This window comes from Neoarius graeffei, chromosome 14 (genome assembly GCF_027579695.1).
Source record: "Neoarius graeffei isolate fNeoGra1 chromosome 14, fNeoGra1.pri, whole genome shotgun sequence".
NCBI classification, from domain to species: domain Eukaryota; kingdom Metazoa; phylum Chordata; class Actinopteri; order Siluriformes; family Ariidae; genus Neoarius; species Neoarius graeffei.
This window is the reverse complement of record NC_083582.1, coordinates 42,773,976-42,800,447: the sequence shown is the minus strand read 5'-3', so window position 1 is coordinate 42,800,447 and position 26,472 is coordinate 42,773,976. Positions and strand designations below refer to the sequence as shown.

At 41.4% G+C, this 26,472-nt stretch overlaps 2 protein-coding genes across 2 annotated transcripts in view; both read left to right on the top strand.

Moving 5' to 3' along the window:
- The window catches only part of fam20cb (FAM20C golgi associated secretory pathway kinase b), a 59,111-nt gene extending 41,156 nt beyond the window's left edge, over positions 1-17,955 (top strand). The window contains exons 4-10 of the mRNA XM_060939719.1: positions 3,813-3,905; positions 10,967-11,082; positions 12,132-12,312; positions 14,319-14,428; positions 14,519-14,600; positions 14,738-14,797; positions 15,999-17,955. Coding sequence (XP_060795702.1) covers positions 3,813-3,905; positions 10,967-11,082; positions 12,132-12,312; positions 14,319-14,428; positions 14,519-14,600; positions 14,738-14,797; positions 15,999-16,257 — 901 coding nt within the window. The 3' untranslated portion in view covers positions 16,258-17,955. The remainder of the gene's footprint in view (positions 1-3,812; positions 3,906-10,966; positions 11,083-12,131; positions 12,313-14,318; positions 14,429-14,518; positions 14,601-14,737; positions 14,798-15,998) is intronic.
- Positions 17,956-23,177: 5,222 nt separating this feature from the next.
- foxl3 (forkhead box L3) lies at positions 23,178-25,762 on the top strand. The gene is made up of 3 exons (XM_060938943.1): positions 23,178-23,320; positions 24,094-24,262; positions 24,589-25,762. Exons 1-3 carry the CDS (start codon positions 23,217-23,219, stop codon positions 25,009-25,011), a joined length of 696 nt encoding a protein of 231 aa, XP_060794926.1. The 5' UTR covers positions 23,178-23,216; the 3' UTR covers positions 25,012-25,762.
- The last annotated feature ends 710 nt before the right edge of the window (positions 25,763-26,472 follow it).

Sequence of the window (26,472 nt, the reverse complement as noted above, 5' to 3'; positions counted from 1 at the left end):
TGAAGACATGGTTTGCCAAGTTTGGGGTGGAAGAACTCAAATGGCCTACACAGAGCCTTGACCTCAACCCCAACGAACACCTTACGGATGAATTAAAATGCGTCAGGCATCATCACCCAGCATCAGGGCCTGAGCTCACTTATGCTCTTGTGGCTGAATGAGCACAAATCCCCACAGCCATTCTGCAAAATCTAGTGGAAAACCTTCACAGGAAAGTGGAGGCTGTTATAGGAGCAAAGGAAGGACCAACTCTTTTTATTAATATTAATGACTGTGGTTTTGGAATGGGATGTTCAACAAGCACATGGGTATTATGGTCAGGTGTCCACATACTTTTGGTTATATAGTGTATTACGAGTAAGTACAAACCAAAATAACTGTGGGAGCAGACAGGATCTGTGGAATGGGTGGGGGTGACACCTGGAGCCTGAGCCTCTCTCTCTCTCTCTCTCTCTCTCTCTCTCTCTCTCTGTAAGCTCTTTCATTGTTTGTTTCACTATTCACTATCACCTCAGTCCCTTTGTTTACAAAACTGCTCTCCACCTATTTCTTTTTAAACCATTTAAAAATCTTTTTCACATTTACACATAAAGCTTTGTTGCTCACATTGTGAGAATGCCCCAGTTGTCAGGGGTGTATTATGTCCCATGTACTGGGTGGATGATTTTGATCTTATGACCCCCTGACTCATATCTGGTTTCCTTTGTTATCATTTCCTAGTACAGCAGTGAAGTGGAATGTTTTTTTTTTCCTCCAGTCCTTTCTGAGCTTTTATGGGAAGAATAGAGCTCTTCCCGCTCCTGCTTTACAAGGCAGTTTAAGGAGGCAGTGCAGCAGTGTGTGTGTGTGTGTGTGTGTGTGTGTGTGTGTGTGTGTGTGTGTGTGTGTGTGTGTGTGTGAGACGGGGAGAGGGGGTTGTTGATTGTGAGATGAGTATCTCCACCTCCACAGATTCACCAGACATCATTTGGATTGTGGATCAGATGTCTGATTGTGGAATTGTAGATTATAGATTCTACAAATGGCATGAAATAAGCTTTAAATAGTTCTGTTGCTTATATTGAACAACATAATTGGTAACAAATATTTTTAATTATTATACATACAGGACACTTTTTCGATGGAATAAAAACATGTATTCTATTCCCTTCTAGCGGGTTTCTTTCATTTTCACAGACAACCATTCACATTCACACCTACGGTCAATTTAGAGTCACCAGTTAACCTAACCTGCATGTCTTTGGACTGTGGGGGAAACCGGAGCACCCGGAGGAAACCCACGCGGACACGGGGAGAACATGCAAACTCCGCACAGAAAGGCCCTCGCTGGCCACGGGGCTCGAACCCGGACCTTCTTGCTGTGAGGCAACAGCGCTATCCACTACACCACCCTGACGCCCTATATTATTATTATTATAATTATTATTAATTATTATCCGAGCAGTGTCAGATAGCTCCTATAATTTCTTCAACAGGAAGAATATTTACTTCTGTGTCAGTATAATAGATGTGTTATCTCATATAGTGAATCAACACGTGCCTCCGATCTGTGTATAGGGCATCCTCTTTCAAATTACACCTGAAGCAGAGAGGACATAATGTTTAATATGAAAGCAATATCACTGAACATACTGAATTTTATCTGCTGTTATCAAAGTTAATTAATTCATTAATCTTTAGTAATTAACAGAAATGTGTTCACACTATCATCCAGTGATTATTAGTTTGAATCCCAACAGTGAAATAATGCATGGCTGTAAAATGGCCATACTCTCTGAGTGGGATTGATAACATGCTTTCTCTCTTTCACTTATCAATCACAGTGACATTAGTCAATCATGGGTGTCTGTGAGCTTATTTATGCAGAAGAAGGTACACACTGGTTTAGCACACAGGACAGAGTGGCTAGCTTCACATGTCTTGTTCTACCTTCCATGGTTGGTAGCTGTCGTATGATAGTGGAGAGCTGGCTGCTGGGCCGGAATTGGCCAAGATTAAATTACAGGAAAAATTGGAGAGGAAATCCCAAAAAAGAGAAAAAAAAAAGGAATACAGCCTGGGTGGGGCACCAGCCATTTGGAGGGCACCAAGTACACACACTAACACCAAGGGGTAATTTACACCAGGCAGTCCATTTAATGGCATGTTTTTGGGAGGTGGGAGGAACCCAGAAGAAACCTTCACGTACACGCAAAGAAACTCAACACAAATTGTAACCCAAGATCAGGATCAAACCAGGGACCACGAAACTGTGAGGTAGAAATGCTACCAGCTATCAAATTAATGCTTAAATATTCATTCATACATTAACCTGGTCAGGCCTATGATGGCTCCTGATCCAGGAACACTGGGTGCAAGGCAGAATAGCAGTGAGCCGTTAGCACGAGGAGCATGAGCTGCATCTCAGAGCAGAGGAATGTGGACTGTCTCTGGCAGCTTCAGTACTAGCTTACTTAATGATCAGCGCATATGTCATCCTCACAGCTGTGTCTGGAACAAACAGCCAGCACAGGATGGCACTCCATGCAGAAATATTGCCATGAACATTGAGAGAGCAAGTGCCAAGTTTAGTACGAGAAAAGCCTCTTGGTTGACATTTTAGATGTAAGAACCCAGAGTGAGGCAGAAATCTCAAGTGGGTCTGAAATGAGCTCTGCTTCAAAACATCCCAGCACCAATGTATATGATGTAAAAATATCCTAGGCAAAATTTTAAAAAAGGCATCCGTTGTTACTATTCTCTGTTTACATTGTGTTAAAGCAATAAAATGAAGGAAAACCTAAGAGAAAAAATACAGTGACAGGAGGACAGTTATAAGAATAACAACATTAACAGCACATTGTGTCTCTTACACCATCACTGCTTCACACCTCTGGAGAAGAGTCACCTCTGGAGAAGTTTCTGAAAGTGTGTGTGTGTGTGTGTGTGTGTGTGTGTGTGTGTGTGTGTGTGTGTGTGTGTGTGTGTGTGTGTGTGTTCTCTCAGAGGCCCTATAAAGTTCCTTCAGTTAGCAGACAGAAGGTCATGTTGTGATCCAGAGCATCTCACAGGTGCTCTATGGGGTTAAAGGTCCGGAATACGAGAGCAGATCTTGAACTGTTGACCATTTGTCCTGCCAGTCTGCTGAAACTTCGTCTGCTTTGGCAATACTGGCACATGACACACCAGCCTGCAGCACGCTAGGGTCACTCTCACTAACTTCTCATTATATTTCAGACTATGCTACACACCTGAGACATGTATGGCCTTTAGGGAGCATCATAAGCTTTGAACAAAGCAAATTGATATCTTTATAACAAAAGACAAGAAGCTATAACTATGGTGTTTTCATTTCGGACATATTTCCTTTTTAGTATAGTTTTTCATTCCGTGAAAGGCAAATACAGTATTATCATATTTTACTCTGATACTCTGATTTTATAGCATGTGCTCCTCAACACTGATTGCTTCTTACTTTATTGGATGGCAAGTGTGAGATTTCTCCACTGTTCAGTATAGCCGAAGATTTTGAGCTTTGTAAGCTTGAGCTTACACTTTATTTGTTTGTTTGTTTGTTTGTTTGTTTGTTTGTTTGTTTGTTTGTTTGTTTGTTTTGCCCTAGTCCTAGCTCTCACCTCTGGCTACTTTTGGCTTCCATATGTCAGATACTTTTGGGATAGAGTTTATGAGTCCAGAAATAGGTAGAGGGCAGATGTATCCCAAAATGTTTTTTTGCAGCCCACAATGGACTCTCTCAGAGTGAAATTATGTGTTTGTTTGTTTGTTTTTTTAATCCAGCTGGGACTAAAAGTGCATGAACCTTTGTATTGCAGGCAGACACGGGAGCAGGAGACGCCACCGGACTTCTTCTACTTCTCTGATTTTGAGAGACACAATGCTGAGATCGCTGCTTATCATCTAGACAGGTAAATATCCCTCACCTGGTGCTGTGAATGTCCGACATTTGGATGATTAAAATTGTGCGTTTACATGTATGTGCTTGTAAACAATTGTTGTCATTTTTACAGCATAATTTTACAATAAAATTTACAAATAAACTCCAATAATAGTTTAATGAATTGTTTACAACTAATTACTGGAAATGGGATTTTCCTGAATAATTATTAGGTTAGGGCGGCACAGTGGTGTAGTGGTTAGTGCTGTCGCCTCACAGCAAGAAGGTCCGGGTTCGAGCCCCGTGGCCGGCGAGGGCCTTTCTGTGCGGAGTTTGCATGTTCTCCCCGTGTCCGCGTGGGTTTCCTCCGGGTGCTCCGGTTTCCCCCACAGTCCAAAGACATGCAGGTTAGGTTAACTGGTGACTCTAAATTGACCGTAGGTGTGAATGTGAGTGTGAATGGTTGTCTGTGTCTATGTGTCAGCCCTGTGATGACCTGGCGACTTGTCCAGTGTGTACCCCGCCTTTCGCCCGTAGTCAGCTGGGATAGGCTCCAGCTTGCCTGCGACCCTGTAGAACAGGATAAAGCGGCTAGAGACAATGAGATGAGATGAGAATTATTAGGTTAAAGCTATACTGCCTTTCAAATTTTTCAAGTTTAGGTCATAAAAGTAATTCTCCCTGACACCCAGTTATTTTTGTTTAGTGGGCCAAAAGCTACTGAATTCGAATCACAGACTTCCAATTTTATTAGTTTCTTTAAAATAGAACAATTAAAGAATTTAGAGCCACATGGCCCTAAATTCTCCACTATTTTTTCCTGCTTCACCATGACCCAATTCAAGATACTACGTCATGCATCACATGGTGGGCCTTCCCCGTTCACAAAAGGCATTGTGGGATACAAATTTGAAACAGGAGAGAAAAATGGAGGACGCAAATGAAACATACAAGACCGACTACAGTAATGGAAAGCGAGAAAAAAAGACGTTATGTTGCGAAAGAAAGGAAACGCAGGACCAAATTAATAAATATCGGTGGTCAGCGAGCACCTCGGTGTGATCAGCTGTTCGTTTAGCAACAGAATGATGTAACTGTCAGTGCACAGTCAAAGGTAAACCTGTAGATGGCAGTAATGCAACACTGGATACCAGCTGCCATCCATTATCCATAACCATTTATCCTGTGTAGGGTTGCAGGCAAGCTGGAGCCTATCCCAGCTGACTATGGGCGAGAGGCAGGGTACACCCTGGACAAGTCACCAGGTCTTCATAGGGCTGACACACAGAGACAAACAATCATTCACACCTACGGTCAATTTAGAGTCACCAATTAGCCTAACCTGCATGTCTTTGGACTGTGGGGGAAACAGGCCAAATGGAAACCCATGTAGGCACAGGGAGAGCATGCAAACTGCACACAGAAATGCCCCTGTCAGCCACTGGGCTTGAACCCAGAACCTTCTTGCTGTGAGGCAACAGTGCTAACCACTACACCACCGTGCCACCATGCCAGCTGCTTTAAAACCCAAAAGAAGAAGAAGCAGGTAAACCTGCGCATGTGCACACGGCCCTCCTCTGTTTGCTTGACTGCATGAAGCGAGTGATTTCATTCACATTATTTGCTCAGGAATCCCCTCAATTTAAATAACTTCCCAGCCACAGAATAACCTGTTTTGTTTTGGGTTTTTTTGAGATATATCACAAAGACCAAATTTCAGAGGGAACAAAATTTCACGGGCGGCATGGTGGTGTAGTGGTTAGTGCTGTCGCCTCACAGCAAAAAGGTCTGTGGGTTTGAGCCCCGTGGCCGACGAGGGCCTTTCTGTGTGGAGTTTTCATGTTCTCCCCGTGTCCGCGTGGGTTTCCTCCGGGTTCTCCGGTTTCCCCCACAGTCCAAAGACATGCAGGTTAGGTTAACTGGTGGCTCTAAATTGACCGTAGGTGTGAATGTGAGTGTGAATGGTTGTCTGTGTCTATGTGTCAGCCCTGTGATGACCTGGCGACTTGTCCAGGGTGTACCCCGCCTTTCGCCCGTAGTCAGCTGGGATAGGCTCCAGCTTGCCTGCAACCCTGTAGAACAGGATAAAGCGGCTAGAGATAATGAGATGAGATGTCTTGCTTTTAATATTACTTTTGACTCAGCCTTTTATTTTATCTCATCTCATCTCATTATCTCTAGCCGCTTTATCCTTCTACAGGGTCGCAGGCAAGCTGGAGCCTATCCCAGCTGACTACGGGCGAAAGGCGGGGTACACCCTGGACAAGTCGCCAGGTCATCACAGGGCTGACACATAGACACAGACAACCATTCACACTCACATTCACACCTACGGTCAATTTAGAGTCACCAGTTAACCTAACCTGCATGTCTTTGGACTGTGGGGGAAACCGGAGCACCCGGAGGAAACCCATGCGGACACGGGGAGAACATGCAAACTCCACACAGAAAGGCCCTCGCTGGCCACGGGGCTCGAACCCAGGACCTTCTTGCTGTGAGGCGACAGCGCTAACCACTACACCACCGTGCCGCCCCCTTTTATTTTATATTGTTTTAAATGTTTAGTTGTGTGGTTTATGTATAAAACCTGCTATGTTCAGTTAGTTTTCCCTATATTTTGTTTTAAAATATATAAGAAGGTTTATTTATTTATTCTTGGCTTTATTTATTGTCATTGTAATATAATAATTATATGATTTTTACAGTAGTTAATTGTATAGCTTATTACTGTAGAGATTTTTACTGTGAGATATAGAGCATTTACAGTAATAACTATATTGTGGTGGCTATAAAAATAAAATGACATAATTCCCTGTGAAATTACAATATTAGAAGTAAATACAGTTTTACAGCTGTGTCCTTGAAAAAGACCAGGAATTTACCGTAAAATCTACAGAAACCTTTTACAGTATCTGTGTATATGTGTAGGATTTGTTTGCAAGAGGATGTTCTGCTGTGAAATCTGACATGTATGTGATGATGCACATTTGTTGAAAGTGCAAAGGAACACTGTACAGAAGCACGTGTGTGTTCAGGAGAGTAAACGGACTTTACATGGAATCAGCTGAGGCCACGATGACTCACTCAAAATCAATGCAGCTCCCATTTGCAAACATCCAGCAAGCTGACTTATATGAACACAGTCAGGTCTGAATGCATTGGGGTCACTGGCAAGAAATGAAATGGGGAAAAGACTTCAGTCAGTCAGTCACTCAGTCATGGGCATCTATTGTTATCCTGCCAATGCGGGTGTACTGTAAACTTCCCTTTTTACAGTGCCTTGCAAAAGTATTTATCCCCCTTGGTGTTTATCCTGTTTTGTTGCATTACAAGCTGGAATTAAAATGGATTTTTGGATGGTTAGCACCATTTGATTTACACAACATGCCTACCACTTTAAAGGTGCACATTGTTTATTTATTGTGACACAAACAATAATTAAGATGAAAAAATAGAAATCTGGAGTGTGCATAAGTATTCACCCCCTTTTGTATGAAACCCCTAAATAAGAGCTGGTCCAACCAATTCACTTCATAAGTCACATAATTAGTTGATTAAGATTCACCTGTGTGTAATTAAAGTGTCACATGATCTGTCACATGATGTCTGTATAAATCAACCTGTTCTGGAAGGACCCTGACTCTGCAACACTGCTAAGCAAGCAACATGAAAACCAATAAGCCTCCAAACAGGTCAGAGACAAAGTTGTGAAGTATGGATCAGGGTTGGGTTATAAAAAAATATCCCAAACTTTGGATATCCCAGGGAGCACCATTAAATCCATTATAGCAAAATGGAAAGAATATGGCATCACCACAAACCTGACAAGAGAAGGCCGCCCACCAAAACTCACAGATCGGGCAAGGAGGGCATTAATCAGAGATGCAATAAAGACACCAACGGCAATGCTGAGGGAGCTGTAAAGATCCACAGCGGAGATGGGAGTATCTGTCCATAGGACCACTTTAAGCCGTACACTCCACAGAGTGAGACTTTATGGAAGAGTGGCCAGAAAAAGTCATTGCTTAAAAAAAAAATCACGTTTGGAGTTTGCCCAACAGCATGTGACAGACTCCCCAAACACATGGAAGAAGATTCTCTGGTCAAATGAGACAAAAATTGAACTTTTTGGCCATCATGTGAAATGCCATGTGTGGCGCAAACCCAACGCCCTGAGAACACCATCCCTACAATGAAGCATAGTGGTGGCAGCATCATGCTGTGGAGATGTTTTTCATCTGCAGGGACAGGAAAGCTGGTCAGGACTGAAGGAAAGATGGATGGCACTAAATACAGGGCAATTCTGGAGGAAAACCTGTTTGAGTCAGCCAGAGGTTTGAGACTGGGACAAAGGTTCACGTTCCAGCAGGACAATGACCCTAAACATACTGCTAAAGCTACACTGGAGTGGTTTAAAGGGAAACATTTAAATGTCTTGGAATGGCCTCGTCAAAGCCCAGACCTCAATCCAATTGAGAATCTGTGGCTTAACTTGAAGATTGCTGTACACCAACGCAACCCATCTAACTTGAAGGAATTGGAGCAGTTTTGCCTTGAGGAATGGGCAAAAATCCCAGTGGCTAGATGTGCTAAACTAATAGAGACATACCCCAAGAGACCTGCAGCTGTAATTGTAGCAAAAGTTGGCTCTACAAAGTATTGACTTTTTTTTTTTTTGGGGGGGGGTGCACACTCCAGATTTCTGTTTTTTTTCCATCTTAATTATTGTTTGTGTCACAATAAATAAAAAAAAACCACTGAGCACCTTTAAAGGTGGTAGGCATGTTGTGTAAATCAAATGGTGCTAACCCTCCAAAAATCCATTTTAATTCCAGCTTGTAATGCAACAAAACAGGACAAACACCAAGGGGGATGAATACTTTTGCAAGGCACTGTATTGAACCTTCCTATCTCATCTTTACTGTGTGCTTGTTCGGTGATACTGTGAGCCTCTTGCAGCCTGTTCATATAGATTTAATTCTGTTCTATCAGGATAAACTGTAACGATCGAGCAGGCCCAGCCTAGTACAGCTCAGTTCAACCTTCCTATGCTCTCTCCACACATCTGGCCCTCAGCTGTAACCTCTCACTGCCCACAGGCATGTGTGTGGGAAGAGAGAGGAAACCAAGAGCATGAAAAAGCCACCTTCCTTCTAAATATAAGTTTGTCTGGGTTAGCCAAAAGTGCTGGTTTTTAGTTCAGCGTCGGGTGAATGCAACATTGCTGAGTGAACCTCACTCTCCTCAGCCACGACCTCCACCATCATATCATTAATTATCTGATTTTAGTCAAAGGCGTTCGCTCATGGCCGTGGCCAGGAACAGCTCCAAAGCAAAGGCTGAACCACTTTTCTGTTTCCCTCTTGGCTCACACTGTGCTCAGACAGTGAAGCAGCATGTCTTCTACATCCACCCTCCTTCTGCTGCCTCTGTCAATGCAACTGAGCAATTAGTAGCTTCGAGTACAGTCATCCCTCAGGCTCAGTCCATTTCATGTTTTTCAGGATGAATATTAAAGTTGCTCCGTCAGCAGAAAGCCTCTGGGTAGAGCGAGCACGCGTATAAAATCAGGCATGCATGCCAGATGCCTGTGCGGATGGAGACGTTCTCATGGCATGGCAGACTGCATGTACATTAGCAGCTCAGAGAGACATACTCAAATTACTGACTAGGCCAAATACTGAATGAAGTAGTGTGGAAATGTCAGGTAAAGATTTTCACCTTGTGTTTGAAAGGATTAAAATAATATACATGGTTGCAGGACTTGACAAGGTGAAGCTGTTTGAAAGATTTTTTAGTTAATTGCTTTATATCTATTGTATTATTATTGGATTATTTTTCATGAGAGTCATTTTTATTGTGACTAAACAATCAAAAAATTCAGTGTTTCCATCTGCTTGTTCCTCTGTCATGCTGAATCTCAATTTTCAGTCCAGATATCACAAGTAAACAGTGTGGCTTAAGCGCCCTCTGCTGGTAGAATCAGTTAGCAAACTCAGATTTCCTTTTCCTGTGAATTATATTCATTCATTCATTCCTCTACAGTAAACACTTTATCCATCAGGGGTATCCTTGTCAAAGCACTTAATAAATATTCATGGTCAGACACTAATAGTTAATAATGACTTAATGCAAGGGCGGCACGGTGGTGTAGTGGTTAGCGCTGTCACCTCACAGCAAGAAGGTCCTGGATTTGACCCCAGTGGCCGGCGAGGGCCTTTCTGTGTGGAGTTTGCATGTTCTCCCCGTGTCCGCGTGGGTTTCCTTCGGGTGCTCCGGTTTCCCCCACAGTCCAAAGACATGCAGGTTAGGTTAACTGGTGACTCTAAATTGACCGTAGGTGTGAATGTGAGTGTGAATGGTTGTCTCTGTGTCAGCCCTGTGATGACCTGGCGACTTGTCCAGGGTGTACCCCACCTTTCGCCCGTAGTCAGCTGGGATAGGCTCCAGCTTGCCTGCAACCCTGTAGAACAGGATAAAGCGGCTAGAGATAATGAGATGAGATGAGACTTAATGCAAGGGCTGCACGGTGGTGTAGTGGTTAGCACTGTTGCCTCACAGCAAGAAGGTCCTGGATTTGACCCCAGTGGCCAGCGAGGGCCTTTCTGTGTGGAGTTTGCATGTTCTCCCCGTGTCTGTGTGGGTTTCCTCCGGGTGCTCCGGTTTCCCCCACAGTCCAAAGACATGCAGGTTAGGTTAATTGGTGGCTCTAAATTGACCGTAGGTGTGAATGTGAGTGTGAATGGTTGTTTGTCTCTGTGTCAGCCCTGCAATAACCTGGCGACTTGTCCAGAGTATACCCTTGCCCATAGTCAGCTGAGATAGGCTCCAGCTTGCCTGCAACCCTGTAGAACAGGATAAGCAGCTACAGGTAATGGATAGATGGATGGATGGATGGATGGACTTAATGCAAGTTTGTGTTTAAATGCAGTCCACTGAAATGCTTTGACTAACTGGGTGCCAGAATATGAGCCATGCTGTGGAACAGTGATGTTGGCTTGCAAGAAATTCACTTTGCAATATACTTTGCAATGAATTTTGTTCTTTAGATTATTAATTGCAGATTTTATGAAAATTCTCTGATTATAACAGAATCTTGGATTTTCGGCGCGTTCCTCCCGTAGCTGGAAGGCTGGTGAATATGACCAAAGAAATCCGAGACGTAACCAGAGACAAAAAGCTGTGGAAAACCTTCTTCATCTCTCCAGGTACTGAGCACATTGTAAAACTCTATGTAAAATGGTACATAGACTTTATTCCACTCACACTTTGGCTCCTTTCTTTTCTCCTCATCGAGTTAATGATAGAAACAGATTTGTCGTAAACACTCTCAGTCATTTTAACCTGCTGTTCAAATCCAGCCTTATGCACATTTCACCAAATACTCTCTGGATTATTTAAATAATACTATTTGATCTTCATCACTAGATACTGCATGATGATATAATCAAAAGCATAACGATTTCTTCTCAGAACACAAGCATATACAAAATATGAAAAAATTGCATTGCGGAGTAATCTTTCTTTCTTTTTTCTTTTTTTTCATTTTTATCATATAAAAGAACCTAAGTTCTCCAGGAACAAAATGAGTCAAATCCACTAAAAGCAGCTGCTTATTTAGAGTGCAAAAAAAAAAAAAGTTTTGCATTTGGACGAATATAAATGAGTGTAAAACCACATCTTCAGTTACAGAGCAGACTTCTTCCTTCAATGCTACAGTATATGTTCATGCAGAACACAACACTGAGACTCTTATATTCTGGAATGAATACTGTAGGACCATCCGTGTGTGTGTGTGTGTGTGTGTGTGTGTGTGTGTGTGTGTGTGTGTGTGTGTGTGTGTGTGTTGTTGAACCTGATGGAATGCTGAAACACACTGACTGGCCTACAAAATCAATTTCACTTCAATCCCATATAAAAATGCAATTATTTGAAACAGCAGGTGAAATATGAAAATAGGCACCATGAACTCTGAATGGTGCGGTGAAGGAGTGGTCTAAAATACAGGAGGGTGGAGTAACTAAGCACTAATATCTAAGCACTCAGTAACCAAGTACAGTGAACACTAGGTGGCGGGGTTGGATTTGGATTCTCTCATTGCGCAGTAAAAAATTCAAAAGGGCCAACAGAGTGCACCCTGCTTTATCTGATCAAGTCTTTCCCATTAAATCTTAATTAAACTTATATGCATCAGGATTTTTAATCTCTTTTTACCATTCTGTTTATTTTACCCTAACCCTCTTTTTCTCTCCCACAGCCAATAATATCTGTTTCTATGGTGAGTGCTCGTACTACTGTTCCACTGAGCATGCTCTGTGTGGGAAGCCAGATCAGATAGAGGGATCTCTGGCAGCGTTCCTCCCTGACCTGGCCCTGGCCAAGCGCAAAACCTGGAGGAACCCTTGGAGACGCTCCTACCACAAGCGCAAGAAAGCTGAGTAAGAACTGCACCAGTAGATAGATAATGACTTGATGTAGAGATAACAAGATAGATATTCAGTAGATAAGATAAATACTTCAGATAAGATCCTTACTGTGATTCCTGAAGTATTTGTCTGAGAGTTTAAATAATAACACACATTTCCCTCAGTGCTGATACACTCAGGCTCTGCTACCAACTCAAACCCTGCTCACCTGCATCATTTTTTGTGGAAATCTGTTATTATTATTATTATTATTATTATTTAGAATTATAGTAATGATAATTAATACAAAAGAATGGAAATAAGCGCACATTTTATAATAATAAATATTAGTAGTAGTTGTATTGAAATATATATATATATATATATATATATATATATATATATATATATATATATATATATATATATATATATATATTTGTGGGGAGGATATTACATGGTTGTGCAAAAATACACATCCACAAAAAAAAAAAGCAAATTAATCAAAAGGATTTAAATTTTGAACCGTTTCACCATTTTGACAACACATTTCACCATTTTGTCAGCGGGAAAACACTGGGAATGACGTCATTGGAGTGAAATATCAGGAATTATTATACATACAGGATACTTTTTCAATGGAATAAAAACAAGTATTCTATTCCCTTCTAGCGGGTTTCTTTCATTTGGTTTGATAGCATGCAATATTCTTATCATATCACTTATCCCACATGTATTATGTCACTCTACCCAATGGAGAATGAGTGTTTAATATGGTTTGCAACGCTGCATGGTTGTCAAGACAACATAACATCACACGTTGGAGCTGATGCGATACGTATTATACGTAAAACTTCCATGGTAGTGAGCGACTGTGACAATTTGTAAACAAACATGGCCGTCAGGTTTGCTTTGTTAAATACAGAAAATTTTGAGAGAATTTTGAAAGAGAAAGACGCGTTGAACACCCAAAAAGAATGTATAATAATAATAATAATAATAATAATAATATTGGCTGGCTTTTTTTGTGGTATATCAGATATGTTCCATTCAGCTAGCATGAAATTGAACTCGTCTTCGACTCGTACAATATCATGCTAGCTGAATGGAATATATCTAATATACCAATCGACACCAACCAATATTATTTTAAATATGTCACTCAGATCTGTGATGTATTTCATATGAAAAATGCAAGTTTTTCAATACAAGAAGATAAACTTCAAATCTTCAAGCCAACGTGTGATTTTTTTATTATATAGACACATTCACAAAATTAAACAGTACCCAAATTTATCAAAACAATTCATTGATTTCCTCACGAGTGAAGATATTGCAAAATATGTTAGGTGGGGCTTTTTCCACCTTTATTGGATAAGACAGTGTAGAGACAGGAAAGGATTGGGAAATGACCTCGGGTTGGAATTGAACCCAGGTCCCCAGATTTATGGTATGGCGCCTTATCCAACTGAGCCAAAATATGTAAAATATGAAAATATGAAAAATATAAGTGGCATACAGTATTTCTCAGTAAAATACTCGTGTCTGTATTTTATATATATATATATATATATTCTTCTCTGGGATTGCGCAAATATACCAACATTTCTGAAACAATTTTTTCAGGACTACCTTGTTTATCACAATGAAAATTCACAAAAGCACAACAAATGCAGTGGAACAAAATTAATAAAATAAAGTAAAGCCTTGTATTATAAGCTTTATATTCAGAAGGAGTACTGATGGTGTCATGGTGTCTGTTGTGACAAATATTCCGTTGGATAGCAGGAAATCCGTATTAAAGAATCAATATTTGTTTAAATCCAAAATGACGGGGCTTCGGGTGTAAGGAAGTGTCGTGACTCCGAGAGCAAGATCGTGAGTAAACTGAGTAAACTGAGCAGCCAGTGCCTCTTGTGACAGTCCCACGTTACAGAACAGCAGCAATGGACTGAGCATGTTTATACTAAACAGATCCTGCATTTTTACTTCAGATAATGTTGATAGTCTGCTGTAATGAGTTCTGTGTGTGTTCCTAGGTGGGAGGTGGATCCAGACTACTGTGAGGAGGTGAAACAAACTCCCCCGTATGACAGCGGCACTCGCCTGCTGGACATCATGGATATGACCATCTTTGACTTTCTCATGGGTAACAGAAATCTCTCGGTTGTAATGCTAGTTCAGAATGTACATATTTGGGTGAACGATAATGATGAATAATAATTGTTGCTCTTTACAGGGAACATGGATCGTCATCACTATGAGACATTTGAGAAGTTTGGAAATGAGACCTTCATTATTCACCTTGATAATGGAAGAGGGTGAGAAAAGGCTCCTCTTTGTTTCATATTCAGTGATTTAAAAGAAAATGCATTTTTATTAGAAACTCTACACTGTAGTTTTCAATATGTGAATATGTTAAGGGCACAAAGGACTTGAGTTTTCTTTCTAATTTCAGGTTTGGCAAACATTCTCATGATGAAGTCTCAATTCTGGCACCTCTAAGTCAGTGTTGCAGGTTAGTCATCCATTCTTTACATTATTATTATTATTATTATTATTATACACTTACCTGAAGCTTTGTAGAATATGGTATTAGTTAATTTACCTACATAGCGTTACTGTTCATACACACATCCTGCTTTGCAAGAGAATTTTCTGTCCCTAGTAAGAAGAGGACACTAATAGTATTGTATAACATAGTGGCTCTTTCCCACCACATGCTGCCAGCTCAACTCGACTCAACTCTACTCGCCTTCCTTTGTTTTCCACTGAGCCATAGTTCTGGATAGTACCTGGTACCTTTTTGGCATCACCTCCGTTGAGGTTCCAAGCAAGGTTCTAAAAGGTGACGTGAAAACACTGTGGAAAACACAACTGATTGGTCAGAGAGAATCATCACTATTCCGGTGTCATCATTGTGCGAGATGGGACGTCCTGAACAAAACCTCCATTTTTAAATAGCGTTAAATTTATTTATCATGCTTCCCTGATTATGTGTGCTATATTTTCATAGCTCGTATGCATGATTGTGTGTGCACGTGGAATGGTGTTATGTCAAGTGGAAGCTGTCAAAAAAAAAAAGTATAAAAAAAGTGACGTCCAACCTGTCAGGACATAACATACGTATGTTATTTGGGGAAAGTTTCTGCAGGTAACTCATTTAAAATTAACCAGCCTGTACTGGTATTTTGTATAATAGTCTGTTGGTAAAACTGATGAGTTAGTTTTAAATGAGCTACCTGCAGAAAAACTTTCCCCAAATAATATTCACCAAACAAGGAAGCAAACCTGCGCCTTCAGACTGGTAGTCCCGTGTTTTCACCATTACTCCACCTCGCTCTGTAACACTATGATGGGCCAATAAGGTTTTAATTTTGTCGCTATGACGATCAGCTGTAGTGGAAAACAAGCTACTACAAAAGCCGAGTCAAATCAGTACCATGCAGTAGAAAAGGGCCATGGTATGGTACCATATAGTATAGTAATGAGATCTTTTTTATACTACCTTGTGAAAATGCCTTTATCCTGCAATTATTTTAGCTTTAAATAGTAATGCGTAATGAAATGAGCCAAAAAAAAATTTTGCAGATCATTTTTAAGCATTTAAAGAGTTTATTAAAAAAAGCAGCAATGTGAGGCCATTTTCATTTCTGGTGTGCATGGCTTATCATGCGGTCAGGCTCGATAATGACTAGATGATCGCTGCATTTCAACAGAGTGAAGAAGTCGACTCACTTGCGTCTGCAGCTGCTGGCTAAAGAGGAATACAAGCTGAGCTTTCTCATGGAGGAGTCACTGCAGAGAGACTCGCTGGCCCCCATCCTCATCCAGCCCCACCTGGAAGCAATGGACCGCCGTCTGCGCCTCGTGCTGCAGGTGCTGGCTGACTGTATCGAGAAGGAGGGCTACAGCAGTGTGGTGGAGGATGATATGACTTCGGAAAACATGGACAAAGCCTCGACTCCTCTGAGGTAGTAGGTGTGGAGGAGCCGGTCTTCCAGCTTTCCGACACATCTCAGCAGATGACGAACTTCTCACAAAGGAAGCTCTCGAAGATGACTTTTCTGAATTCAGTGAATTCCAAAGACTCCATCCGCAATCAGTGGACCATGTGTGTCATGTTAAAGACATAGATGTGGACAACATGTGCATTGCTGCCTGAGTATGTGGACATTTGTGTCTTAATGCAGTATAATGGGGGTCTTTTATTCTTGCTCTTAATAGCAAAGAAGAACTGTGCATTTAACAGAGGTTTCTTTTTTCTTTTTTCTTTTTTTAAAGTCGAAGAGCTTTGAGTGGAGTGCAGGTTAGCTCCAATATGTGTAGCTGCCAATAATTATTTATTAAGTTTTATATTTATTTTCAAGAATTGTTTGACCAACTTCTTATGTCATTACAGAAAAGATGGATGGCTTCAGAGAAAACTTTAATGAAATTTCAGTGTTTGTGATAGTATTTAGAAAGTGATTGTTTTGTGTATTAAAGACATTCCTGATATAGCCTGTTGGATACCAAGAAATCCTATTAATCACTCTCTCAGTATCAATAAAACACATCAGTGCAATCTCTCTGATCACCGGAAAGGTTTGTAACAAATCTAATCATAAAGTATCATAAAAAATCATAATCATAAATTAGCTCAGAATATTAGAGAGGTTGCCGAATTTATTGTGCATACTGGATATGTTCATTTATAAGACCAGGTGGATTGACTTACAGAATACACAGTAAATGAATTACAGCATAAATGTCAGAGGTAAATATTTGAATGGACCAGCATTCTTTGCGTTTTCACTTTGAGGTTTAGCTTACACGTAGAACAGTGGTATTTTGGCAATGTATTATTCACACCTGCATCCGCATTCATCAGATCCTCTTTATAAATAATGGTTTGGTTTTGACTGATTTACAATATTTCCACGGGCTTTATATAAACTGTGCCGTGATTGTGCTAGGCTGGAATGCTGCTATGTCAGAACATTTAGGATTTCGGGGGTAAGCAGGATACTGAGATATGTATATCTGTGCAGGAAAAGCACACTCTCGCTTTCTTTCTTTATCGCACTCTGAGGAAAGATGACTGGGTCTCTCCTTTGCCAAGCACGAACTTGAACATGTGTTTGGTCAAAAAGCTTTTATTTTATTCAACAAAACACTCTTTCTTGTTCATAAACCTTATTTGCAAGGGTTTTTACAGTCTATTTATAGATTTTTATCACATTTATTTCCAATATATTTGAAAATCCTGGTTTTGACATTATGTATAAGCCTAGTATTTACCATTATTTGCTGTCTTTTTTTTTTAATGAAGAATGAACATGGGTGTTAATGTACAAAACAAAGACTTTAAACTGCACTAGAGCATATTTCAGTATCTGTTGAAAAAGTCCTGTATATATTATGTGAATCCATTACCTGTGCAATTATAGAAATACTTGAACATATGGATTCTATAGAACTGGCTTACATAAACTGAGCGATGGCATTTCATTGCCAAATTAAGGTAAGTTTTTTTTCATTCACTGTACATTATTTTACAGTGTTCACATTGAGTTCTGTCAGAAATATCACTAACATATGAACTGTAGAGATGCCTACATGCTTTTTAATTGCACCGTTTCTGTGTAAGGTTTCTTTTTCATGTCCAAGTGCAATAAACTGACCATTGTAGCACATCTGTGTATTGTATACTGATATACTGTAGCTGACCTGAGCTTGAATCACGCAGTTATTATTGTCCCCCCGGCATATAATGTGGGAGGATATAGCTATCGCTCTGTCCGTCTGTCCATCCATCTGTCTCTCTGTCCATCTGTAAACATTTTAGTTTCTGGAACATAACTCAAAAACTATTAGGAACTTTTTCACAAAACCTTACAGTTATGTTAAGTGACTTGAGCAGTTGTGCCTTTTGACATTTTGGGGATTTTTGTGATTTTTATTTTTTCCTGTATTTCCATGGCAACCAATTCTGTCCATTCATTATCTGTAACCGCTTATCCTGTGCACGGTCGCGGGCAAGCTGGAGCCTATCCCAGTTGACTATGGGCGAGAAGCAGGGTACACCCTGGACAAGTCACCAGATCATCGCAGGGCTGAGACACAGAGACAACCAACCATTCACACTCACATTCACACCTACGGTCAATTTAGAGCCACCGATTAGTCTTTGGACTGTGGGGGAAACCGGAGCACCCGGAGGAAACCCACACAGACACGAGGAGAACATGCAAACTCCACACAGAAAGGTCCCCGTCAGCCACTGGGCTCAAACCCAGAACCTTCTTGCTGTGAAGCGACAGTGATAACCACAACACCACCATGCTGCCTGCAACCAATTCAACTTCGGAAAATTTGGAGTGAGGTTTCATCTGGGGGCTGGAGGAGGGATATGTCATCTCCTGATGACTCTTGTTGTTCTCATCTCATCTCATTATCTCTAGCCACTTTATCCTGTTCTACAGGGTCGCAGGCAAGCTGGAGCCTATCCCAGCTGACTACGGGCGAAAGGCGGGGTACACCCTGGACAAGTCGCCAGGTCATTACAGGGCTGACACATAGACACAGACAACCATTCACACTCACATTCACACCTACGGTCAATTTAGAGTCACCAGTTAACCTAGCCTGCATGTCTTTGGACTGTGGGGGAAACCGGAGCACCCGGAGGAAACCCATGCAGACACGGGGAGAACATGCAAACTCTGCACAGAAAGGCCCTCGTCGGCCATGGGGCTCAAACCTAGACCTTCTTGCTGTGAGGCGACAGCGCTAACCACTACACCACCGTGCCGCCCACTCTTGTTGTTGTTATAGTTATTAGTGTTATGTTGCACAACAAATGTTTATTTTGTTTTAGTTTTTCCACAGCTGGAATACCAGGAGTTTATCTTCATCCTTGTGACAATCAGCCAGTTAGCAGGAGGAAAATGGAATGCAGTGGTTTTTCAGACGGCTGGTGCTTGTCTGCCTGGAAGTCTTTAGTCGCTTACAGAGAAAGCTGTGACCTAAATATTAAACCTCAAATTAAAGGAAAACTCCTCTCTGAAACATATTAAACATGTTTAAACTAAAATATATGTAATTTATAACAATTCCGATGCTAATTATTGCAGTATTTTTGTTACTCCTGTGAGAAGTTATCAATGACATCACAGGGGGACATTGATAACATAGTTACAGTGGCATGTAATATGAAAACAAACAAACAAAAAAACAAACAAAAAACAATTATCCCAAGCATAAGCAATAACAGTCATGTGACACTGTTAGCTCCTAAAAACAAAAGAGAAAAAGCTTCTTTTCTCACTCAACAACTGAGCAATGTTTGTGTCATATTTATGAGGAAATCCATTGTACGATGAGTGGAGACAGCAAACGCTGGAGACTCCAGAGACGCAACTCAGCTAGTTAGTGATCTACGAGATGACAAGTACGATAGTACTGATAGCAATGTTCGCATGAGAATTGAAGGTTTGGAGCCTGATCTGTTTGAGCAGAGTTTACACACGAGGAGGTGAGAGAACTGAACAGATTACAGGACTAAAGCACTGCTGCATCGCTCTCTAGGTAGACATGGAGAAAGAGCTAAACAAACAGCATTGGGTGTAATGTAGGAAACCATTCACTGAAGTGGAAATGGTTTTAATGTTTAAATTGAATTTAATTACAAAATCATTCAAAACAAATTGATGACATCTCATCTCATTATCTCTAGCTGCTTTATCCTTCTACAGGGTCGCAGGCAAGCTGGAGCCTATCCCAGCTGACTACGGGCGAAAGGCGGGGTACACCCTGGACAAGTCGCCAGGTCATCACAGGGCTGACACATAGACACAGACAACCATTCACACTCACATTCACACCTACGGTCAATTTAGAGTCACCAGTTAACCTAGCCTGCATGTCTTTGGACTGTGGGGGAAACCGGAGCACCCAGAGGAAACCCACGCGGACAACATGCAAACTCCACACAGAAAGGCCCTCGCTGGCCCCGGGGCTCGAACCCAGGACCTTCTTGCTGTGAGGCGACAGCGCTAACCACTACACCACCGTGCTGCCAAATTGATGACATGTTAATTATAAAGATTAATATGCAGATTGTTAAGGGTGGAGTTTTCCTTTAAATATCCTTCAGTTTGAAATAGATGTGTGGAAGAGAATTTTTCATGTCAGAAAAAAGTTAAGGTGAAAAAAAAAACACTCCCCAAATTTTTTAAATTTGTATAACAAGAAGTACTGTACTATAACATGATTTCAAGAACTGCTTGGGTGCGTTGTGGATGTGTGTAAGTTATGATGACCTCCATATGCCCTTAGCTGAGGGATCTAGCGTCTAACTTTAGAGACACAACAATCCGAACAGAGGACGGAAACAGAGCAGAAAGTAAAGTCCCTTGGGCCAGCTAGAACTCAGTAATCGCGATCAGACAAGCCGCAGACACCAAGCAGAGGAAAGAGCGACATGGGAACGCTGCAGGACTCGAGCCCGTACACAGAGTTGCCAGATTGGACATTTATACAGCTTTCGTCGAATATTTGTTGATTTTTTCCCCCTATAGTTTTGGATCTCTTATAAAATCCAACAGCTGAACATTGTAGAGCTGAATCTAGTGTATACAGTACGAAATCTGGCAACCCAATCAGTCCATCATGCATGTCTATGCATTTTAAAACAACTGGCTTTTACAAAAATCTTATTTAGTCATACTAATATATCACAAGCATCTTTGGTCTTTTAGCAATCCTTTGGTTCGCCTATAGCTTATGACTAACAGGGCGGGTGTGTGTTCAGACCGCATATACACACCTCCGGATGAGTTTTTCAAAAGTATGTCAACACAAAGATCATTAAATTACACGCTTTCGGGAAACCGGCCTACAAACTCATCCCGAGCTTTTGTTTTCAGAAGGAAATATAAGCGGTCTGAGATGACGTTGGGGTGTGTGTGTGTGTGTGTGTGTGTGTGTGTGTGTGTGTGTGTGTGTGTGAGCGGTAGCAGCAGTGTCTCTGTCAGAGTGACACTGGGCCACACACACACTGGAGCCGCCGCAGGGTGTTTGCCGGCCTCGCAGTAAACCCTGGCCCCTCATCTGGGCCGTTCAGGCTCCTTTTGAACACACACGTCCTCCCGTTTAGTCACGGAAACACAATTTATGCTCATTACACAGCATTATAGATTACATCTACGGAACTCGATTGGCTGCTGGGAGATTTGTGCGATTCGGTGCGCAAACACGGCTCTGTGTGGAACAAAGCCAGTGGAGAAACTCAAACAGCGGCGAGCCGCTCGCCTTCCCCGGGTCTGTTACACAGCTCCACTCCAGGTTTAGTCGCTATTAGTGGCTTAAGCTATTAAAAAAAAAAAAAAAAAAAGGAGCATGAGGGGAAAGAGCCTCTGTTTTAAAACAGGGCTGGACCACCCTGAGTGAGGGAGGGAATGTGCGAATGAGGGATTGAGGGAGGGAGGGAGGGAGGGAGGGAGGGATGGGTGAGTGAGGGAGTGAATGAATTAATGCGCGAATGAGTTACTGAGTGAGTGAATGAGTGAGTGGGGTGAGTGAGGGGATGAGTGAGTAAGTGAGTGAGTGAGTGAATGAGGGGATGACTGAGTGAGTGAGTGAGTGAGTGAGTGAGTGAGTGAGTGAGTGAGTGAGGGGATGGGTGAGTGAGTGAGTGAGTGAGTGAGTGAGGGGATGGGTGAGTGAGTGAGTGAGTGAGTGAGTGAGTGAGTGAGGGGATGGGTGAGTGAGTGAGTGAGTGAGTGAGTGAGTGAGTGAGTGAGTGAGTGAGTGAGTGAGTGAGTGGGTCAGTGAGTTAGTGAGTGAGTGAGTGAGTGAGTGAGTGAGTGAGTGAGTGAGTGAGGGGTGAGTGAATGAGGAATTGAATGAGTGAGTGAATGAGGGATTGAATGAGTAAGTGAATGAGGGGTGAGTGAGTGAATGAGTGGGTCAGTGAGTGAGTGAGTGAGTGAGTGAGTGAGTGAGTGAATGAGGGCATGAGTGAGTGAGGGATTGAATGAGTGAGTGAATGAGGGCATGAGTGAGTGAGGGATTGAATGAGTGAGTGAATGAGGGGTGAGTGAGTGAGTGAGTGAGTGAGTGAGTGAGTGAGTGAGTGAGTGAGTGAGTGAGGGATTGAATGAGTGAGTGAGTGAATGAGGGGTGAGTGAGTGAGTGAGTGAGTGAGTGAGTGAGTGAGTGATTGAATGACTGAGTGAATGAGGGGTGAATGAGTGAGTGATTGAGTGAGTGATTGAATGAGTGAGTGAATGAGGGGTGAATGAGTGAATGAGGGGTGAGTGAGTGAATGAGGGATTGAATGAGGGGTGAGTGAGTGAATGAGTGGGTGAGTGAGTAGGTGAATGGGTGAGTGAGTGAATGAGGGATTGAATGAGGGGTGAATGAGTGAGTGAGTGAATGAGGGGTGAGTGAGTGAATGAGGGATTGAATGGGGGTGAATGAGTGGGTGAATGGGTGAGTGAGTGAATGAGGGCATGAGTGAGTGAGTGAGTGAATGAGGGGTGAATGAGTGAGTGAATGAGGAGTGAGTGAGTGAGTGAGTGAGTGAGTGAGTGAGTGAGTGAGTGGGGGTGAGTGAGTGAGTGAGTGAGTGAGTGAGTGAGTGAGTGAGTGAGTGAATAAGTGAGTGAGTGAGTGAGTGAGTGAGTGAGTGAGTGAGTGAGTGTGTTTGCTGGCTCCATCATTAAAGCCCACTTAGAGCAGCAGTGAGGGGGAGGAGGAGAGGGAGGGGGAGGGAGCCAGGACGGTGGAGAAGGGGAGGTAGGGGGGTGGGGGGTGGACAGAGGGGGGTTTCCACCACACCAGGCCAATGCTGAAGTGTGTTCACTTCACCAAGTTCCCTTCTGCTCTCAACAGCCCTGAATTACATTGAATTATCATCACAGGTGACTTTCCATCCTGCGCACCACACAATGTTCGACAATTCACAGTACCCTTACAACTGCTTTAATTATGATGGAGATTATCCGTCCTGTGGCACTGAAGAGGAGAAAAAAGTGTGCAGACCTGCTTACAGGTATTTGCTTTAAACATTTAAATTTCATTATTATTATTATTATTATTATTATTATTATTATTATTATTATTATTATTAAGTTTATTGTCCTTGCTGTTGAAGTTAACATTATTATACTAAAAAAATAATCCTGGGGATGATTATGCAACAGTTCTAGTTCTATTATTCTAATTACTATCTCTAATTACCTTTATTTAAAAATTATTGTTAAACATAATACTAGTAATAATAATAGAATTGATTAATAATAAAGCTGCTTTTTTATTATTACACATTAATGTTAATAATAATAATAATAATAATAATAATAATAATAATTGTAGCAATTCATTACCAATTATCTTTATTTAATTTTTTTATTATTGTTGTATTTAACAATACTAATAATGAATTGATTAATAGTACTTTTATAATTATTCGGGAAGATGAGTAATTATAAAAGTACTATTCATAAAATATTAGCCCAACCATAATATCCCTATATCGCTGAGTAAAAGAAAATATACACCTGGGAACTTTCTCTTTTTGTTGAGTCAATACTAGTGTAAACAGTGCTCATATTATTCAAGGTCATTAAAAGTTTATGTGTAAAACTAAGTAGCTCACTTATTCAAACAGTAAGAATAATTATCTACAGTCTGTAATTTTCATAGTACATGCTTAGTGTTTTCACACCAGGAGTTCTGTCAGAAATATCTGACAGAAATAGCTGAAACCTCTTTGCTGATAGTAAATGTGTTTTTCTCTCATCAATCTTTTCTCTCATCTTACAGTTATATTGCGCTAATAGCCATGGCAATCCAGCAAAGTCCAGAGAACAAAGTCACCCTATCGGGCATCTATGAGTTCATCATGAAAAGGTTTCCTTATTACAGATCCAACCAGAGAGCCTGGCAAAACTCCATACGCCATAATCTCTCCCTCAACAGCTGCTTTATAAAGGTAAGAAGGGTGCCAAAATTTTTATACGGCACAAATGCATGCCAAGATTAAATTAAATGAAAATGTAGTAAGTAGAGAGTGAGCAGAGCCTTGCGCACAAGCAGTTTCACTGTTTCGGGGTTGAACTTTTGTTACACAACTTGTGTCTGTGGAATAAGAGCTTGTGTTTTAGTGATTCTCTTAGCCTCTGAACCCTCTACCTAACTGACACCTGCAACTAAACACACACACACACACACACACACACACACACACACACACACATACGACTGAGCCACATTTTAAATTCCATGACAGATCATGATGCCAAAATTTGTTTTCTTCAGGTACCTCGCACTGAGGGCAATGAGAAGGGGAAAGGAAATTACTGGACTTTTGCTACAGGCTGTGAGTCCATGCTAGACCTCTTTGAAAACGGTAACTTTCGACGCCGTCGGCGTCGGCGACGCAACTTAAGCCTGGGCTTCAGGGAGCCGTCTGAACCCTTCAGCCCCATGGACTCACAGCAGAATGCCACGGTGCGGTCGCTTCATCCTGATTCATTTTGTCCAGAGAGTTCAAATCACAGAGTGGACCAGCGCAACCCTCCACTCAGCAAACCCGAGCCGGAGATCAAATTCAGCATCGACTACATTCTGTCCACACCAGACCCCTCACCAGGGTTTAGACCTCCACACGGCAGCTCTGCAGGAGCCGTGATACAGCACTTGGAGCCTCAGCAGCTAAACTTGCACTTCTGGACCATGTAAATTCCACAGTCTGAAAAACTGGGAAAAATCAAGAAACCTCACTGAACTTTTCAAAGCTGTGGTGCAAATTAATTGGGACAATAATGTGGTGATTGTTGTATTGAGTTCATCTGATTTTTCTTTATTTTTATTTTTAGATCAAATCTTTAAACACAGTGTAGGTACAAATAATATGGCCTGGATTTGCACTCATACTAGTACAGTGGATTAAAAAAAAAAAAATCTGTACGTTACCAAATGCACAGAATTTTTTTTTTTCTCTATACAAAAGCCGTTTCCATCTGAAGATTAGACAAAGTAAGTTCTGCTTTGGTTCACTAACATATCCTTTAAGTTAATAATAATGTCCATATTCCTAAAGCTTTATAATTGTACTGACACTGACATATAATTAAGATATTATATGGTCAATTTTTTCCCCTTAGCTAATTTTATATCATTTCCAGACCTAAGCTGAAGAAACTTGGTTGCAAAACCCAGTGCATGATCTGGACGGTTCTGTTCAGTGTGTTTAACCTGCCTTTGGAGTGAAGCATTCAGTATCGCACCCCCTCTTGGAGAAAGAGTTGAAGTGCTACTGTATGTTGTTTGCACATTTCAGTGTGTACATCTTTGTCTGTATAATTTCCCCTGACACTCACTGATCTGTCCGACATTTACAGATGGACCATCTCTCCCTTTTGCAGATAAAAAACAATTCAGCGTCACCCTTTCATCATTTTACAAGAAGGATGTGTTCACTGATTATACACTAAACTTTACTTCTTCTTCTTATTATTATTATTATTATAATATTCTGTGCTCAGAGGACAGATTTCAATGTAATAATTTAATAATCACTGTAAAATATAACATTGATAATCTGTGATCATTCAGTAGGTTAGAGGAAAGTGAAAGAACCTTTTTGTGCAATATCAGCGTATACAGTATGTGTGTGCTACAGTAACTATGATTGTATTTTATATTGTATATAATCTGTATAACGGTGGCACGGTGGTGTAGTGGTTAGCGCTGTCGCCTCACAGCAAGAAGGTCCTGGGTTCGAGCCCCGGGGCCGGCGAGGGCCTTTCTGTGTGGAGTTTGCATGTTCTCCCTGTGTCCGCGTGGGTTTCCTCCGGGTGCTCCGGTTTCCCCCACAGTCCAAAGACATGCAGGTTAGGTTAACTGGTGACTCTAAATTGACCATAGGTGTGAATGTAAGTGTGAATGGTTGTCTGTGTCTATGTGTCAGCCCTGTGATGACCTGGCGACTTGTCCAGGGTGTACCCCGCCTTTCGCCCGTAGTCAGCTGGGATAGGCTCCAGCTTGCCTGCGACCCTGTAGAAGGATAAAGCGGCTAGAGATAATGAGAGAGAGAGAGAATCTGTATAACTACTTTCAAAACATGGCAGACCAGATAATTAAAATAACTCTCTAATCAGGTGGTAGATATAGGCTAATTTGTAAACTACGCTTATGCAC